This window comes from Cnephaeus nilssonii, assembly GCF_951640355.1.
Source record: "Cnephaeus nilssonii genome assembly, chromosome: 9".
NCBI classification, from domain to species: domain Eukaryota; kingdom Metazoa; phylum Chordata; class Mammalia; order Chiroptera; family Vespertilionidae; genus Cnephaeus; species Cnephaeus nilssonii.
Genome location: NC_137080.1, coordinates 37165485 through 37186183, shown reverse-complemented (window position 1 = coordinate 37186183; position 20699 = coordinate 37165485). Strand labels below are relative to the sequence as shown.

The 20699-nt window shown below is 39.3% G+C and overlaps 1 protein-coding gene across 1 annotated transcript in view; it reads left to right on the top strand.

Annotated features, from left to right (window-relative positions):
• FIG4 (FIG4 phosphoinositide 5-phosphatase) overlaps nt 1–20699 on the top strand; it is a 94525-nt gene that overhangs the window by 7221 nt on the left and 66605 nt on the right. The window contains exons 2-6 of the mRNA XM_079779971.1: nt 6962–7060; nt 8570–8693; nt 12879–13035; nt 15083–15133; nt 18714–18862. Coding sequence (XP_079636097.1) covers nt 6962–7060; nt 8570–8693; nt 12879–13035; nt 15083–15133; nt 18714–18862 — 580 coding nt within the window. The remainder of the gene's footprint in view (nt 1–6961; nt 7061–8569; nt 8694–12878; nt 13036–15082; nt 15134–18713; nt 18863–20699) is intronic.

Here is a 20699-nt window from a genome sequence, read left to right as displayed (position 1 = left end):
AGTCAGGTCTGTTGGTTGGTCAGTCGGGCACATGCCCAGGGTTTGGGCTACATCCCCAGTAGCGGGCATGCGAGAGGCAGCCGATCAATGATTGCCTCTCATCATTGATGTTTCTATCTCTCTCTCCCTCTCTCTTCCTCTCTGAAATCAATAAAAATATATATTTTTAAAAAAGAGATGCCACAAATTTCCACATTTTTGGATGTTCTGTGGTGTAAATTGGATTGCTACTTGGTTTCCCCACTGCCAACTTAGGTATGTTTTTTTAGTTTTGTTTTTTGTTAAGATTTTTTATTGATTTTTAGAGAGAAAGGAAGGAAGAAGGAGAGAGAGAAACATCGATATGAGAGTGAAACATTGATTGGCTGCCTCCGGCATGCTCCTTTTTGAGGACTGAGCCCACAACCTGTGTGCCCTGACTAGGAATCTGACCACCAACCTTTCGGTGCATGGGATGATGCCCAACCAACTGAGCCACACCAGCCAGAGCTATTTTTCAGTTTTAAATAATTATTGTTTTGTCCCTAACTCCTTCACGCTTCCTTTTGTCCTTCAGGCTGTGTTTAAAAAACAAACATAAAAAACCTTACTATAGTTTTTGTGAGGTGTTTAGGAGGATCAGAGGTGTTCACTCTTCCATCTTTACCCAGAAGACGATCATTTGCTCTTCAACCAGCTCTGTCATGGCTTTTGCCTCCCCTGTCACTGAGACTGCCCACGGACAGGCCACTCACACGTTCCTTCTGTCAGATCCTTTGGGCTCCTCTCTCTTCTCAGCTGCCTTGATCTCTCAGCTGCATTTGATGTGGTCGTGACTACTTCTTCCTTTTCCAAATGATTTCCTCCCTTTGCTTTGATGACTCTGCGTTGTCTTGGGTTTTTCTAGGACATCACTGGCCCTTCCTTTCAGTCTTCTCAGCTCGTTCCTTCCCATATCCAGCCTCTAAATAATGCAGTATCTCAGCCTAGTTTTGGGGGCTCTATCTCTACTTCTACCCTCCCTAGTAGGTTTAAGCCAGTCCCATGACTTTAAATGTCATATGTGTGCTGATAACACCCACTAAGATCTGTCCTTTGAGCTCCAGATTGATACAAAGTTCTCATTTGGTCTCTTTGGGCATGTTGTAAATAAAACTCTTGGTTTATCCTCAAACCTGTTTCTTCTCTAATCATCCCTACATCAGTAAGTGGGACCACCATCTAGCTCAGTGGTCGGCAAACCGCGACTCGTGAGCCACATGCGGCTCTTTGGCCCCTTGAGTGTTCTAACGCCACTTCTTCAAAATAGACTCGCCCAGGCCGAAAACCGACTTCTGCGCATGGGCCACGAAGTTTCAATCGCACTGTACGTGCGTGCCTGCACGTGGTATTTTGTGGAAGAGCCACACTCAAGGGGCCAAAGAGCCGCATGTGGCTTGTGAGCCGAGGTTTGCCCACCACTGATCTAGCTAGTTGCTCGAACAAAGGTAATTGGATCAATTAGTCCCTTTTTTGATCTAATCCATCAGCAAGTTATATCTCCAAAATCTGTCTTCAATTTACCTTTCCCCTCAGGTGTCTAGCCCAGTGCCTGGCACACATGAGACATTCACTAGTGAACAGTCAAATGAATGACGTCAATAGAAAACCAGGGAAATCGGTGTAAAAACATGTGGACTCCTTAAACATGCTGAGGTCATGAAAGACAAAGACAGGGGGACTATTCTCGATTAAAATATTATTTTATTTTATTATTTTTTAAATTGATTTCAGAGAGGAAGGGAGAGGGAGAGATAGATAGAAACATCAATGATGAGAATCATTGATTGGCTGCCTCCTGCACACCCCCACACTGGGGATCAAGCCTGCAACCCAGGCATGTGCCCTTGGCTGGAATCAAACCCGGGACCCTTCCATCCACAGGCCAATGCTCTATCTACTGAGCCAAACCAACTAGGGCTTGATTAAAATATTTTTTTTTATAAGATAAGTTTTTTTAAAAAAATATATATATTATTGATTTTTTACAGAGAGGAAGAGAGAGGGATAGAGAGTTAGAAACATCGATGAGAGAGAAACATCGATCAGCTGCCTCTTGCACACCCCCTACAGGGATGTGCCCGCAACCAAGGTACATGCCCTTGACCGGAATCGAACCTGGGACCCTTGAGTCCGAAGGCCGACGCTCTATCCACTGAGCCAAACCGGTTTCGGCTGATTAAAATATTTTTAAAAGACATGGTAAATAAATGCAATGCATTGAATTCTGGTTTTTTAAACACCAGGTATTACGGATATTATAGGGACACTTAGGGAAATTTGAATATAGATTGTAAGTAGATAATATTGTATCAGGTTTATGCTTATGTTGGAGGAGGTCCTTATTTCTAGGAAATACAAGTTGAGCTTTTTAGGGGTGATGCGTTATGATACCTGCAACTCATTTTCAAATGGTTCAGAAGAAAAAAGCTTATCTCAAGAGGGAGGGAGGGAGGGAGGGAAAGAGGGAAGGAGTAAATAAATGTAGCAAAATGTTAACCTTTGGTGACTATAGGTGAAGGGCATATGGGTTTTCATTGCACATTCTCTTCATCTTACTGTATGTTAGAAATATCTTCAAAATAAGAAAAATTAGAAAAAATCAACAGTGGAGAAGAATTTAAGGAAAAGATATTTCAGGACAATTTTTAGGTTCCCCCGCCCCCAAATGCTGAAATCCATTTTGCAGCAAAATATTAAATGCAACAACATCCAAGAATACATATAGTTCTAGAGTTGATATAGTTAACAGGAAGGAAATAAAGTCGAGTAGAAATAAAGCCTTTCTGGAAAAGTTACCTCTTTTTAAAAAAAATTGGGTGTGAGAGTTGATAGTCAACTGCCCACTAGAGGGCAGTGTGTGAGAGTGATTCTGTCCACAGTAGCCCCTGAGGACTCTGGTTTTCTTACACAAGAGGTCGCTCTTCTCTGCACAAAACATCTTTAGGATTCTCAGACCACTTTAGAGAGAACATGTAGATGGTTAGACTGCTTCCTGTTTCTTTCTCCCCACTTAGATCTGCTGCTAAATTGGGTGGATTTTAGCTTTGGTTCCTCTCCTTCCTGGAGGCTTTGGAGGGGTCTGGATATGGGAGATGTAGATCTGCCCTCCTGTGTGTCTGCTCCAAAAGCCAGTAATATATTTGCCCACTAGAACCTCAGGAATTATACCTATTTATTACAAACTGGCAAACCATAATCCTACTGCAATTCATCTTTAGGGTTCCCAGGATCTGTTAAAATTCTAGGAATTCCATTCAGGGATTTTACCTCCCTTCGAGCTGTGATGTGCCTTGCTGAGTGGTTGACTAAAAAGGGCTGTCTTTCTGTGTGCTTACGCAAAAAAAGATGGGTTCGTGTAAATGTTGTAGAAAGTTACCCAGCAAATTAAATGATCAGCCTGTGGCAGGCAATTGTTCTTTCACCTAACCTGTGGAACCAGATTGTGCGACTGGGCTAGAATTAAAAACCACCGAGCTTATGATGTTAGCCCCAGTCTCCTGAGCTGCATATCATTAGGTCAGTGGTTCTCAACCTTCTAATGCCGCGACCCTTTCATACAGTTCCTCATGTTGTGGTGACCCCCAACCATAAAGTTATTTTCGATGCTACTTCATAACTGTAATTTTGCTACTGTTATGAATCGTAATGTAAATATCTGTGTTTTCCGATGGTCTTAGGCGACCCACACGTTGAGAACCGCTAGCAGGGTTGCCTAAGACCATCGGAAAACACAGATATTTACATTACGATTCATAACAGTAGCAAAGTTACAGTTATGAAGTAGCAACGAAAATACTTTTATGATTGGGGGTCACCACAACATGAGGAACTGTATTAAAGGGTCGCAGCATTAGGAAGGTTGAGAACCACTGTATTAGGTGAGGGAAGTGGACATGCCCCAAGCAAATTTAGACATTGCCCTCAGGAGTAAGCATTACATTGAGATATAAATAAAAGTGCCTTGGTGGGGTAGGTGATGAGAGGATTGTTGTAGGTGGAGATGGTGGTATCTATCACTGGTACTATTTTGGCTCCATATATTAAGTCCTACATATCAATATTAGCACAGCATCACCCTCTCTGCATAGCTTGCTCTGACCTTCCCCAAATGAATTAAGTGCCCCTGCTGTGTTGTCCAGTCCATACACCTCTATTATAGTGCACTACTCATGGTTGTTGATTTGCAAGTTCTTCTCTTCCGAGGAGAAAGACCGATTACTAATAGATTTGTACATTCTTCCATTTTTGGTTGCATTCTGGTTCTGCATATGCTTTTCTTCCTCTGGGGCACTCTCCTTCCTGGGTTTAGGGTTTGCTTCTTTGTTTGTTTGCTTAGTTTGGTTCCTTTCTCCAATGCAATGGCATAGGCTTGCTGATGTCTTACACACAAAGGAGAGAAAGGAACTAACCCTCTTCCAGTGCTTTCTTTGTATCGAACACTGTTCACTGTTAGGTGTTTTATGAGCATTTTGTCACTTACTGTTGTTCTTCTAACAAACACACCAGCTTTCCCCCTGTTATATCTTTGCCCTTGCTATTTCCTCTTCCAGGAACTGTTTTCCTGAAGTCTTCAAGAAGGTGGCTCCTTTTTCTGCTAGCAAACATGTATAGTTGACAAACCATTCTTCTGAAGTTAATTTTATTACATTGATTATTCCTCTCCTCTCATTGGTGGGCAGGATGTCAGGGAAGGAATTAGCTGAGGCCAGCTGAGAATCTTTGACCTCCTCCCGCCCCTTCTAGCTGCTCCCCAGTGTATCAAGTCCTGGTCACTTGATAGTCCGGGATGTCTCAAGGTAGTTTACTAATTTTTATTATAATTGCTTTTTTCCTACCTCATTCTAACTGGCATTGTCATCTAGACTCTGCCTGTCCTAGGGGAGGAGGGATTGATTCAGTTCTTTGTTTAGCCTTCTTCTTGAGATGGGTGAACCCAGCATCTTTTAACATATAGTTTTGTCCTTTATAACCTGGAAGTCTAGATCAGACCTTTATAAATAGATATATACTTAGTAAGAAAAAAAACTATTTCTACAGATTAGTGTTAAAACAATGAAATCAAGTGCTCATATTCTGATACACAGTAAAAGCATACTTTAAAAAATCTTACTGATCCTTTAAGGCTCAGTTCAGGTCCTGACGCCACTGACATTCTCCACATCTGTAGTAACCAACATTAATCTTTCTTGTTCTGAATTGCTATGGTCTACAAACTTTAGTTTGGTCACTTACCTGGAGAATTTTATTTAATTGCTTTGTGTATCTATAATCTCAGCTGACCAATGAGATGGTAAGAAGCCAGTTGATTGTGGCAGTGTTTTCTCCATTTTTGCAATGTTGAAAATGTACCACATTTTAAAGGACATTTTTGAAGCAAAATGTCTTTAAATAATTTATCTTTGCTATTGGAGTTTTATTTACTTTCTTAAATGCAACTTTAAAATTATTCATCTAGTTTAGGTTTTCTTAAATGAATTCTTATTTAAATATAAGATTATTATTTTTCCACAGTTTTATTATTCATTTTGTTGTCAGTATTCATATAAGAAGACTAATGTGTTCAGGTATAATGCTCCAAGGAAGTGTTTCAGAAAAGAAAGAATATTAATTATTTCTTGTAGCTTATCTATAAAAAGCCATTTAGGAAAGTACACTCATTTTAATGTTTTATAGAACTTCATTGTGGATTTCTAGAGTTGCTATACTAAAGTAATTTTCAGTCTTCTGTAGAATATTTGTAAAGACTTACTTGATAAAATATCAATATTTTAATAGTGATAATTGTGTCAGCATTCCTAATTATATGTGGAGCTTTCTAATTCTTACCAGAGCTGCTCCTTCCTGGCAGAGTTCAATCATCAGTCTCCCATCAGTAAGGTTAATCCTAATATATAAAAAGCCAGGGGCTGTCATGACCAAAACAACAGGACGGACGACCGAACAGCAAGCTGCGTGGAGAGACAAGGCCGGCGGGGGCGTTAGTGAGGGATGACCAAATAACAGAACAGCAGGCTGTGTGGGGCGACCAGGTCGACAGGGATGTTAGTGAGGGACGACCAAACGACTGAACAGCAGGCTGCATGGGGCAACCAGGCCGGCAGGGGGGTTAGTGAGGGATGACCAAATGACTGAACAACAGGCTGCGTGGGGCAACCAGGCCGGCAGGGGGGTTAGTGAGGGATGACCAAATGACTGAACAACAGGCTGCGTGGGGCGACCAGGCCGGCAGGGGGGTTAGTGAGGGACGACCAAATGACTGAACAACAGGCTGCGTGGGGCGACCAGGCCGGCAGGGGGGTTAGTGAGGGACGACCAAATGACTGAACAACAGGCTGTGTGGGGCGACCAGGCCGGCAGGGGGGTTAGTGAGGGACGACCAAATGAATGAACAACAGGCTGTGTGGGGTGACCATGCCGGCAGGGGGTGGGTAGTGGGGTTGACCAGGCTGGCGGGGGGGGCAGTTAGGGGTGATCAGGCTGGCAGCGGGGGCAGTTAGGGGTGATCAGGCAGGCAGGCAGGTGAGCAGTTAGGAGCCAGCAGTCCCGGATTGTGAGAGGGATGTCAGCTGCTCCCCCGAGGGGTCCCAGATTGGAGAGGGTTCAGGCTGGGCTGAGGGGACCCCCTCCCCCATGCAAGAATTTTGTGCACCAGGCCTCTAGTCCTCTAGTCTCTATATAATATAATTAAATTCATCTGACCTCGTTACTGGGTACCTTTCAGATATCAGACTGATGCTTGTACCACTAAGAATATTTCATTGTTAAAATTGACCTTTTGAATCAGCCTTTTTTAATCTGCCAGTTATACTTAACAGAAATATTTCTTTTAAAAAGTAACCTCACTTTATTAATGTATTTAATTTCAAAAACTGATGTGGTTATTAAATGTGTGTAAAGCAGAATGCCTTAAAAAACTAATGACATTCCTTTTTATTTATAGAGATACTTTCTAGTTGGGAGCAACCATGCAGAAACAAAATATCGTGTTTTGAAAATCGATAGAACAGAACCAAAGGATTTGGTCATAATTGATGATAGGGTAAGTATCTGCAAACCTGAATCCAAACAGAAACTGTGGTACTTGTTTAAAGGGTATCAAATATCCTTACACCTTCTAGTGATATATAATTTTTTTATTATGTATCTAAAAATTACAAGTATTTTTCATGGTTGGCTAGAATTTGAATCTCTTACGTGGTTTCTAGAAATGACTGATGTCAAGTAGTATAGCAAGTTTGTTTTTCATTTTAAAAAATATTTTTTATTGATTTCAGAGTGGAAGGGAGAGGGAGAGAGAGATAGAAACATCAATGATGAGAGAGAATCATTGATCACTTGTCTCCTACATGCCCCACACTGGGGATCAAGCCCGCAACCTGGGCATGTGCCCTGACTGGAACTGAACTGTGACCTCCTGGTTCATAAGTCGAGGCTCAAACACTGAGCCACACAGCCTGGGGCCAGACCTTTATTTCTCATTTTGATTTGTTTTACAAAGCAAACTCTTTGAATAAGATAAGAATATATTTTCTTAAAGGGATGACATTTTAATAATTCAAATAACTTAATAAATACCAAAGAGATTATCTCTTACTATGCTTTAATATGAAGGTACTTGAAGTCAGAGAGGACTTCTATACTGCAGACTTTATGATGCTGCTAAAAATCACCTGTAGGGCCTCTTCTGATGACTTGTTGTGCACTAGAGAAATGTTAAACTGTTCTTTGCAGATGTTACATTATCCAGAGTCAGGAATACGAGACTCAATTCAGGCGGCACAAAAACATGAGGCTGTTAGTCAAAAGAGAAATGCAGCATGGTGGTGCTGAACAGTTAATTTTAGCTCTTTCAAATGAGAGAGCCTAACTTACTTTTGTATTAAAGTTCCTGTCTGTGAATTTTTCTGAATCCATGTAATTTCCTGTTTTTATTCAAATATATTAGTAGCTTTACTTTATTTTTCATGAATTAGAAAATTGGAACCCATTTCACTAAGCTCTTGCAAAATTATTTTCTGTGTATAATAATTTTAGATACATTCTATTTTGTGATTTCCTGCACTCCTGGTGTTGTGGTCTCTCCCACCCTTGGATATAGGATTTTTTTAGTAATATAATGTAATAATTCTTGGTTTTATTTGGGGATGGGAATGGTTGATCGGAATCTCTTTGAAAAATCTTAAGAAAAGCTATGGGCCCTCTTATAAAAATGCACATCTACACATATAACCAAAACTTGACATATAATTTTAAGGGGTTTACAGATTTCTTGAAATTTGTTTGGGGATCCTTTAAATCTCTGGTTCAGAAGATAAGGTTTTAATAGTTTTTAGTATAGCAACATGATCCAGTAACTACTCTTAATTGCTAATATTAAAGAATGTGTTTGCTTTTTAAAAATGTAGCTTAGTCCTGCAGTTATTACATATACTTCTCTGTGAAGTAGGTAATGATTCATATAGGAAACTTTTAATTTTCAGGGGTAAAGAATAAATACTCAATCGAAAAAGTAAGCCCAACCTTACAGATTAAGTTTGCTTATTTTCAGCATGTATATACTCCACAAGAAGTGAGGGAGCTTCTTGGCCGCTTGGATCTAGGAAACAGAACAAAGATGGGCCAGAAAGGGTCCTCCGGGTTATTTCGAGCTGTTTCAGCTTTTGGTGTTGTAGGTAAGAAATGTACCTCCCTCTTCTACCTCTTTTTTTTTTTAAATCTACATAGATTACTTATAGTTTGCAAGCCTAATGTAGCTTTATAATTTTAACCCATCATCTGTGGCATTGGTTGTTTAAATCTTTATTATCCACCAATCAGATATGAAATAGCCTTTATATAGTATATGTTATATGCTCAGCACTGTACTCAGTTTTATATAGGCTACAAACAAATAATATAGAAATGGTTTGGGCTTTTGAGGAGTCTGCTGTCTGGCTTGTTGAGGAATGAAAAAGTAAAAATGAGCTTGCACTGTGAACATCTGCCCTGTCATTTATCAGCAGGAAAAAACAGATACAGGTAAAACCAGCTTTAAAATGGACAGGAATTTCTCCCCAGGGCCTGCTGCAGCATCAAGTGTCATAACCCCATCTTTGAATGACTACTGCTTTCTTACTCACTGAGAAACTTTGTCCTCTAGAATCACAGACGTTGCCATTTGAAATTATATCAGTGAGACAAAGCATTCCCTTCTTGCCTGGACGGTGTAAGTCACTTTGACACCGAGAAGCAGCCATGATTTGCAGCTCAGATGCAGAGCTTCGGATAAGGGGTTTCTGGGGACAGTAGTCCACAGCTGTGCTGTTTTTTCAAGGAAATGGTACCCTGAGTTTGCTTCACAGTCCAGACTTGAAGTTGATCTCTTTACATATAGTCCTACTTTGGTTGGGGCCTCTTCATTTAAATGTTACCTGACCTCTTCTCTTACACCCTATAATAACTCCTTTATTTATTCACGAATAGATATAGATATGGGTTTAGCCTTTAAGGAGTCTGCGCTCTGGCTTGTGGGGCATTTATCAGTGCCGACAGGTCCTCTGGTGTGCATTGTTCCTCATTGCAGTGAGTTAATAAATCTGTTTCTGCTGTACTGTGGGTTTGTCCCTGGGGGTGGGGTCTTAGGATAATTGGACTAGGATGACAAAAACCAATGCACATGAAACAATTCCAAGAATGTAATTAAGAGCCAAGCTATGTACTAAAAGTTAAATGGTGTTGGAGACTATCACATAGGAAGTAGGTTACTTGATCTGGAACGGCCAGGAAAGATTTCCTGGAAAAGTTGAGACTCGGGCTGGATGCTAAAGGAGGAACAAGATTTGGGTGGATGCAGGGAAGAGAGGAGAGAACTCTAGTAGGGGTGACAGCAGAGGCATAGACATGAAGATGCCCGCGGGTCCTGGAACGTTGGTGAGTTGTTGGATGAGGCCAGATTGCTTGGAGCCCCGGCCACCACCAACAGCTAAAGTGTTAGTTTTAACTCCCAAAGCAAAATGTTGGGGGCGGAGGGGCAAAAAATTTTTGAACAAGACTATATTGTAACTAGTGTATTGCTGAGAATTCAGTCCTACTAAGCATTAGTACATATAGTCTTTCTCACCAATATAGAACATGCATTCCAATAATTTGACATAAAATAGCCTATCTAATAAAAGAGTAATATGCAAATTAGCCATCACTCCACTACACCCACAAGCCACGCCCACCAGCCAATCAGGAGCGAGTATGCAAATTAACCCAACCAAGATGGCTGTGGCTACGGAGCGAGCAAGAGGCTTGGGTTTTCCCGCCAATGGAGGAAGCCAAGCTTTCCACACACCCTGGAAGACCCAGGCCTCCACTCAAGGCTACAAAGTTTCAATTATAGAAGATAAATAAATCCCAACAAAAATGGCAGCAGCCACGGAGCTACAGAGAGCAGGAGGCTTGAGTTGCCCCCCGCAATAGAGGAAGCCAAGCTTTTCGCACACCCTGGCCAGCCCATGCCTCCACTCAAGGCTACAAAGTTTCAATTATAGAAGATAAATAAATCCCAGATACCAGGACCTCCGCTTGGGTCGCTGGGGGGCGTGGCTGGCCTGCAAACCACCACAGGCCCCTAGCCCAGGCCACCCTACGCCCCAAGGGAACCCCCACCCTGATCCAGGACACCCTTCAAGGCAAGCCATCTGGCCCGCATCCGTGCACCAGGCCTCTATCCTATCGAATAAAAGAGTAATATGCAAATTGACCATCACTCCAACACACAAGATGGCTGCCCCCATGTGGTCAAAGATGGATGCCCCCATGTGGACAAAAGATGGTTGCCACAAGATGGCCAGCAGGGGAGGACAGTTGGGAGGGGCCAGGTCTGCAAGGGAGGGCAATTGTGGGCAATCAGACCAGCAGGGGAGGGCAGTTGGGATGGACCAGGCCTGCAAGGGAGGGCAGTTGGGGGTGATCAAACCTGCAGGGGAGGGCATTTAGGGGTGACCAGGCATGCAGAGGAGGGAAGTTGGGGGCGACTGGGCCTACAGGGAAGGGCAGTTAGGGGCAATTGGGCTGGCAGGGGAGCAGTTAGGCATCAATCAGGCTGGCAGGGGAGTGTTTAGGGGGTGATCAGGCTGGCAGGCAGAAGCGGTTAGGGGCAATCAGGAAGGCAGGCATGCGAGCAGTTGGGATCCAGCAGTCCTGGATTGTGAGAGGGATCCCAGATTGGAGAGGATGCAGGCTGGGCTGAGGGACATTCCCCGCCCCCCCCCCTTGTGCATGAATTTCGTGCACTGGGCCTCTAGTAACTTTATAATGCTCCAACACTCATAAAAAGTTTACCTATCCAAAGTGGTATTTGTGGAAGATTGCATGAAGGCTATGCAATTACTGGGTATATTGTTTTGTTTACTCAATGCCTCCACTTTTCTGGGACCACCCCTCTACCCCATCTAAGTCACGTAGTTAGTATATAAATAAATGGCTTCCAATGAAATGTGACTTTATTCCTTGCCCCCAGTTGATTGTCGAGGATTGGCACCCAACCCATATTGGGCCAATCCAAGTCCTTCCCTAGGAATTCTGGAACTTGATAATAAAGTTGTTTCTTCCCAGTGAAGTTTTTAGACATAAAGCCTAGAGTTATTTGCAGTTGTGTTTCCCAGTACCTGATCCAGAGAAGTGGAGGAGCCTGGTCTATGGAGAGAGAGAAGAATAGAGCACATGTTCAGAAATGCATCTTGACTAAGTTTTTTGCTGAGGCTCAATCATATTAATTGCCCATTGGTGTCATGGATCACCTCAGTATTCTAGATATTAATTCCTTTTTTAAAAGCTGGCTCAAGTTGTATTTTGCCTGTAGTAATAAATCAATGAAGTTTGTTCATACTTTTGAGCAACATATTTCAAAGAATGTTTCTCAGAACATTTATCCATTGGCTAACTTCCTTTTTAAAAAAGGGGGATGAGGCTCCATGATTAAACAAATCTAGGGGAGTGCTTCATTTTTATCCCCCATTGAGATTCACAGTGTATGTTAGCACAGCACTATAAGTTTCTAAGAACTTATGTGGATTTTGTTTTTAAATATTTTTACTATTATATACTGATTTATAACTATATGTAGAAAACATCATATATTTACAATATTAGCCATTTTTAAGTGTACAAAACAGTGGTGTTACCTAATTGTACCTTGTTATGCAACAGATTTCTAGAACTTTTCATCTTGCAAAACTGAAACTCTATACCCATTGAACAAATCCTCTTAATCTTATATATATAATAGAGGCCTGGTGCACAAATTCGTGCATGGGTGGGGTCCCTCGGCCTGGCCGGTGGTCAGGGCCGATGCAGGGGCCGGCCAGCCAGGGGGAGGGGCTGCGGGAGGTTGGCTGGCCAGCCGGAGGAGGGACCAATGGAGGTTGGCCAGCCAGGGAGAGGGATTGCGGGAGGTTGGCCGGCTGTGTGAGGTTGGCCAGCCTCAGGAGATTGGCTGTGGGAGAACACTGACCAATAGGGGGCAGCTCATGAGTTGCGTGTCTTCCCCCTGGTGGTCAGTGCGCATCATAGCAACTGGTTGACTGGTCATTTGGTCAGTTAGGCTTTCATATATATAGATTTGCTAATAGCACCTCAGTCCCATTTGAATTGAAAATAAATATAAAAGAGTAAATGAATGTAATAAAATTGTCTAGAGTAAGATTTTAAGTGTGATAAATGTTAATATAGATTTTTCTAGAGAATAATTCTAAGACGACTAAAAATTTGTATGGTTATAAATGAAAGAGTGAAATAAAGTTGGAAATATGTCAAAATTATTTTGCCTTTTAAATGTGTCTATAAAAGCATTACTAAGTTTAGGAAACATTTATTTTGTTTGTTTGTAGGTTTTGTCAGGTTTTTAGAAGGCTATTATATTGTGTTAATAACTAAAAGGAGGAAGATGGCAGATATTGGAGGTCATGCAATATATAAGATTGAGGATACAAATATGATCTATATACCCAATGATTCTGTACGAATTACTCATCCTGATGAAGCTAGGTATGTGCTGATGGTAATTACTATTTTTTAAAATGTGGTAGATCAAATAGAAAGCAAAATATAGTCAACAGATTATAAATGTTATGTTAAAAATATAAAATATTGGTTATAATTCTACAATTTTTGTTCAAGAGCTATTAAAAACCTCCATTATAACAGTTGATTCAGGTGAGGATCAACAATGGCTGCTGAAAGCATTAGGTGGGAAGTTATTATTGGTAAATAGAATATTCATTCAGTCTCAACATATATTATATGAATCTCTTTATTATTTACAAAGAGGAACAAAATGGCAAACATACTTAACCAAATGATCAAACTTAGCATTACCAAGAATGAGGCAAAACTGACATTATTTGCCTCTTAATGTGAAACAATGGGAAGGACACAGATTACCTGTATAGTTTTCTTGCTTAAAATATTTCACTTGAATCTAAGCATGAGGAAAAATCAGACAAATCCATATTGTGGGACATTTGGTAAGACAGCTGGTTGGGGCTCTTCAAAAATGTCAGTGTCAACAAAGACAGAAAAAGCCAGAGGACTGCCCTAGAATTTAGAACAGACATGACAACCAAATGTAATACTTGAATTTCTGTTGAATTCTGGATTAAAATGTGTGCATGCATGCATGTGCATGTATACATACACAGAGAGCTATTGAGGAATTTATTGGAAATAGTTTGTATATGGATTATATAGACAAGGTAAAATTGAATCAATATAAAAATTTGGTTGTAATAACGATATTGTGATTACTTACAATATTGTTTTTATCATAGTAGATATAGGGTGTCCCAAAAAATGTAAACACACTTTAACAGCTGATAACTCACTTAATATTCACTCCTTTTCAGGTTTAAGTGATTTGAAATAATGGGTGAAGCCAGACTAAGCCTTGAACAATGAAAATTTATCCTAAAGTGCCACTAGATATTTTTTTATAGGGATACATAAAATATAAAGTTTATGGTACAAAACTGGCAACAGTCGATGAATTAAGGGCACACAAATACCGAATGAAATGATTTTTGATGTTTGTGATTCCATTGCTTCACATTATCAGCAGTGCCTGGACCAGAATGGCCATCAGTTTGGAAACAGGCATTGACAAAAAAAATTATTAATTTCTGTAGATTCTTTTAAATTTTGAAAATAAACTGTATGTTAATAAACACTGACTTTGTAATCATTCAAAATATGTATACATTTTTGGGGACACCCTGTATGTACTAAAATATTTAGGAGTGAGGTGTCATCATGTCTGCCACTTACTAAAAATGTTTTAGAAAAATTTGTGATCAAAAATCTTTAAAAAGTTAAAATGAATATGGAAAAATTTTAACATTTATCGTGAGTGGTAGATATGTGGATATTTTTTCTATATACTTTTTTTTTTCAATTTAAAACACTTTCCAACTTAAAATTATGGTGGTTCAGAAACATTTTGGTTATTTATTTTAGTTATGCTCCTGTCTCCAACTTCAAAGCATTTGCAAAGCACATTGTAAAAACAAGTCCAAGTGCCCCATGCAGGTACATGATTTTCCTTCTGTGGCATAATCAGTGATGAGGGAATGGTCCAATGTAAGGTTACGGTTCTCTGAAGGGATGATCAACAAACTTAGAAATTGCTTCAGCCCCAGCCATTTGGCCCAGTGGATAGAGCATTGGCCTGAAGACTGAAGGGTCCTGGGTTTGATTCTGGTCAAAGGCATGTACCTTGGTTGTAGGCTTGATCCCCAGTCAGGGTGCATGCGGGAGGCAGCCAGTTAATGTTTCTCTCTCACATAGATGTTTCTCTCTCGCTATCTCTCCCCCTCCCTTCCACTCTCTCTAAAAACCAATAGAAAAATATCCTTGAGTAAGGATTAACATACACACATACACACACACACACACACAGAAATTACTTCAGATGAAATCTTTAGTCCAGTTATGGATTGAATTCCTCAATTTTAATGAGTATATTTACAAACATAAATGTACATTTGAGTATATGTTAAGCTATGAAAAAATAATAGTAATATGCTTTTTTTTTTTTTAGGTACCTACGAATATTTCAAAATGTGGATCTATCTAGCAATTTTTACTTTAGGTAAGCTTGAGCTTAGTTTTTCTCCTTTCAGCCAATTAAATGTTTAGGAGGTAAAAACAGAATCAGAGGACACATCAGTACTTTTTGTATTTTTTTAAAAGTGGCCAACAGTAAAACAATACTAAGTTATAGTAGAGCATCACGATAGAGTATTATACTTCCACTGATGTGACCAATATGTAGGCCTAATAGATTCAGAGTTGTGCTAAGTGGAAAAATCTATCAGAATACTGTCAAAACTAAAAAGTAGAACACAAAATAGCATGCACCAGTACGGACCTGAGTCACAGGGACCAAAAGAGGACCTAGAGTGTTGTAGCTATTGGTGTCATATACTGAATGGGGTACTTTGCATTGTTTTAAAATTGTTAGTGTAATTAACCATTTACCCATGAAATAACTAAAACATACCTACTATGCTTAAGTGGTTTTGTCTTCATTGATGTAAAACCCTGAAGGAAGTTAATTATTTGAACAGTAGAACTGTGTTGTGAAGGCCTCCTAAAGAAATAATTTTCACTTCCACAAATGTCTATTGGGTGTATATTTCATTGTATTTGTCTCAATCACCTGTTTTTAGTCTTTATTGCTTAATTTTATGTTTATAGCATCTGTGGGTGAATTTTGAAGTTTGGTGGTCTTCTCTTCATGTTTTTCAGCTTTGTCTGCATCTCCATTTTGACTTGTGATCGAGTCATTCCATTAGTAAAAATATGTAGTAAAGTTTGTGTGTCTCATAAGTAAACTTTAAAAAGCACTATACTAAGAGCATCAGTCTGTGGACTGAAGGGTCCCGGGTTCGATTTCGGTCAAGGGCATGTTCCTCGGTTGAGGCTCCTCCTCGGCCTGGGCCCTGGTCAGGGCTCATGCAGGAAGCAACCAATTGATGTGTTTCTCTCACAGCTATATTTCTCTGTCTTTTCCTCCCTCTTACACTCTTTCTAAAAATCAGTGAAAAAATATCCTTGGGTGAGGATTAAAAATAAATAAATAAATAATAAAAACTCTATACTACATTCTTAAGATTTAGCTAGCATAAAGGAATTATTTTAAATAGGAAGAATTGATTGTTTCAAGTAAAAAACTTCTTCCACCCTCCAGCTTCATTGAGATATTGACATATAACATATGTAAGTTTAAATTATACAATGTGATGATCACATACATGTATATACTGTAAAATGGCTACCACAATAAGGTTAGTTAACACATATTACCCCTCACATAATTTTGATTTTCTGTGTGTGGTAATATTTAAGATTACTCTTAACAAGTTTCAAGTATATAATTCAATATCATTAATTATAGTTACCGTGCGGTGCATTTAATCCCCAGAATTTATTTGTCTTACAGTTGGAAGTTTTTACCCTTTGACCAACATCTCCCATTCCCACTGTCAACTACAACTCTACTATCTATAGCTCAGTTCTTTTATATTCTGCATATAAGTGAGAACATACAGTATTTGTCTTTCTCTGACTGACTTATTTCACTTAGCATAATGCCATCAAGATCCATTCATGTTGCTACAAAAGGCAAGATTTTCTTTTTATAGCTGAATAATATTTCATTATGCATGCATGCACGTGTGCCTGTGTGGTGTGTGTTTGTTCACATCTTTATATATTCATTCGTTAATGGACTCTTAGGTTGTTTACACATCTTGGCTATTGCAAATAATCCTGCAATGAATATGAAGGTGCAGATGTCTCTCTGAGATAGTGATTTCATTTTCTTTGTATATATACCCAGATATGAGCTTGCTGGATCATATGATAGCTCTACTTTTAATTTTTTTTGAGGAATCTCCATACTGTTTCCCATAGCAGCTATACCAATTTACATTCCCACCAACAGTGCAAAGGGTTCCCTTAACATCCTCGCCAACACTTGTTTCTTGTCTTTTTGACATTCTAACAGGTGCGAGGTGGTTATAATTTGCACTTCCCTGATGTGATGTTGAGCATGTTTTCTTGATTTTGTGGGCTATGTGTATTCTTTGTCTATTCAAGTCTATTCAAATCCTTTGCCCACTTTTAATTGGATTGTTTATTTTTTTGCTATTGAGTTGTATGAGTTTCCTGTGTATTTTGGATATTAATCTTTTATCAAATAGATGCTTTGCAGATTTTTTTTTCCTATTCCATGGTTGCATTTTTATTTTGCTGACTGTTTCTTCTATGCAGAGCTTTTTAGTTTAATATTTCTGTAAAAAATGTCATTGGAATTTCGATAAGGATGGCACTGAGTCTATAGATGTCTTTGAGTAATATGGGCATTTAAACAGTTTTAATTCTTCTGTTCCATGAACACAAGATATCTTTCCTTTTACTTAAGTCTTCTTTAATTTCTCTCATCAATGTCATAATTTTTAAAAAATATATTTTATTGATTTTTACAGGGAGGAAGGGAGAGGGATAGAGAGCTAGAAAAGTCGATGAGAGAGAAACATCGACCAGCTGCCTCCTGCACACCCCATACCGGGGATGTGCCCGCAACCAAGGTACATGCCCTTGACTGGAATCGAACCTGGGACCTTCCAGTCCGCAGGCCGACGCTCTATCCACTGAGCCAAACCGGTTTCGGCGTCATAATTTTTTGTATACAGAATTTTCACCTCCTTGGTTAAATGTACTCTAAGTATTTTTTTTTCTGAGACTGAAAAACCAACAGTTTTTATCCATGTGAGATTAGATGCTAGTAAAATTAGAATTGTGGTATCATCAAATAATTATGGTAAAATTGAATTTCACAGATGAAACAAAATCAATTCCAACAAATTACATGAAAAATTAAAGATGAAGTAGTGATTGAAATAATGTGTCTCCAGATAGAATTGTAACCATCTTAAAATATGACTAAATATTTTACAAATTTGTATAAACATAAAGAAGTCTTGATACCTTTTGAAATTCTGTGCTAAAATACATATAACTAGAGATACTCATAAAAATTATTACTTATGTCAAATAAGTATTTAAAGGGTTTATTTTGGTTTAAAAGCCAAATTTTATTTACACAGACTGTTCAGACTATTCTAATTACTTGGGTGGCTGTTACTTTCTAAAACATGTTTCACTATAATGGCTTATACTATATTCTTATTCCTGTTTAATCAAAAAGTTAGTTATGATACCATCATTAATAATGAATAGAATTATTTTTGTTCACGGTTAAACTGTAATACAGACCATGCACTGTTGTAGTGGATATTGTAACATCAATAGATCTCGATTCAGATATACATGAGAGTGTGACACCTTTGCATAAGGCCATGTAGTTAGATTGATTTCAGTGTGAAGCAAAAAAATGCACATTGCAAATCAATGAGTGTAAGTTACTCATGTTGTATTGTATGTTTCTAGTCATGCACATGCCTAAGTCATGCATTGATTTTTAAATTTCCAATTATATTTATGGTTCACTATGTTTTACAGTGCTTATTTGTACAGCATTGCTTTTAGGTATAGTAACAGTTGCTAAGTAATTTAGTTCATAGTTTTTAATTCCACATGGGAGCCAAGGCTGTGAAATATCTTTTGCTTTTGTAATTCTTATTAAGTTCCAGTTCTGTTCTCAGTTACAGCTATGATTTGTCCCACTCACTTCAATATAATCTCACTGTCTTGCGAATGCCCCTGGAGATGTTAAAGTCAGAAACGACCCAGACTCGCTCGGAGAGTTTTGACATCTTTGAAGATGAAGGATTAATTACACAGGGTGGAAGTGGTAGGTGGTTTTCAGCACATCTAATGTATGTTAATATGGGTCTCCATGAAATGGCATCTCATTAAATTCACTCACATTTCCCTCATATATCTCTATCCCTCATTGCTCTTTGTCCTTACACGAGGTTGTTTCAGATATATGAACTTGACCAATTCATTTTCATAGAGATCATTAATCACCAGGTGATTTTGTGAGCCAGCCAGAAAATCGTATGCTGACATTTCATAGCAAATTTTTATGTACTTTTTATGGAATGCATTCAGGTCTATACTTTGATTAAGTTAAAATAAGGAATTTTGTTTTAAATATTGGAGAATACTCACTACAACTCCTCCCCCCCCCCCCATCCCCATAGTGACCAGTTAAATATGGGCTGAATTTTAGGGGGAAAAAAATCACCATGGGTTGTCTATCGTGTCCTAGACATTTATATACAAAGTCCCTAATCCTCATAAAAACTGCTTAGTTGGTAAAATGCACTTTTAAAGAAATAAAGACTAAGTAGGAAACTGAGGCCTGAGATTAACATCACATGACCAGTGTCCAGAGGAGCCAGTGCAGCAGGTCAGAGGCTATTCTTACTGTGGTCCCAGCTTGACCCACGGGTCCCTCATAGGCCTCGCTTCTGTCAGGACCACTGCAGGACCATTGTGTGACCAGTCTAGGACGACCCTGGAGATCCTGGACTAATCAGTCACATAACAAAATCCATAGCTTTACCCCTAGATTTTTGGGTTGGTCCAGAACTCTAAAGCCAGAAGCATTGCTAAAGTGAATGTTGTGAGGGAATCGTTTCAGACCTAAAGCTAAGGCAGTTTAGCTGATAGATATGGGATACGTAGTAAGTCAGGAGTGTGTTGGGTGCCCTGTTCTATGCAGCGTTAAGTGAGAGTGATGAAGATGTGGGTGTAGGAGGTAGAATGTAATGTAAAGTTCTAGAAGGTTTGTCCTTTCAGGACCCTCAAGAAAAGGCTGTGCTCTGTTCGCATTTTGCCAAAGGTTCTGGTCCACTCTAAGAAGACTTAGACTGTTACTAACAGTGAATGTCATTTCTGTCATTGCCCTTAACTGTTGTTAGTTTATTAGATTGACTATCACTTGAGCTAAGATCAAACCCAGTGCACCCACCCTATCCCAGAACATCCAGATCACATAAATTTGCCCTGATTCAGATATGTGAATTGTAACCTACACTACTAGAGACAGGTGGAGGGTAAAATAATGGGTGCCTGAATGTTTGCTTGTATTATTTCTTCTAAATATCACCCTTAGTAATAGAAAATCTAAAAGTAGTAGTAAATTTGCACTACAGGTCATCCTAAATAAAAATTGAATATCTGTCTGGGATCTGAATTAAGCCTCTGAAGCCACTTCATTTTTTACTATCTCTAGAGCAATTGTACTCGATAGATATGAGTAACAGTGTGTATTAGATTTTTATAGCTGCTGTAACAAATTACCAAAAACTTAATGGCTTAAAACTATACAGATTTACTATCTTATGGAAGTCAGAAGTCCAAAGTAGTTCTCAGTGGACTAAAATTTGGGTGTGGGCAGAGCTGCATTCTTTCCTTGAAAATGTAGGGAAAGTTTGTTTTCTTGTCCTTTTCATCTTCTAGAAGCTTCCTGCATTTCCTGGCTCATGGCCCCGTTCTGTCCTCAAAGCCATCAATGGGCAGCCAAGGTTTTTTTCATGTTACATCGCGATAACACTCCTGTTTTCCTCTTTCATTTATAAGGATCCTGATTTCAATGGACCTACCTGGGTAATTCAAAATAATCTCCCCATCCCAGGGTCATCCGATTAACATATATTATTTTATTTAATCTGAACAGT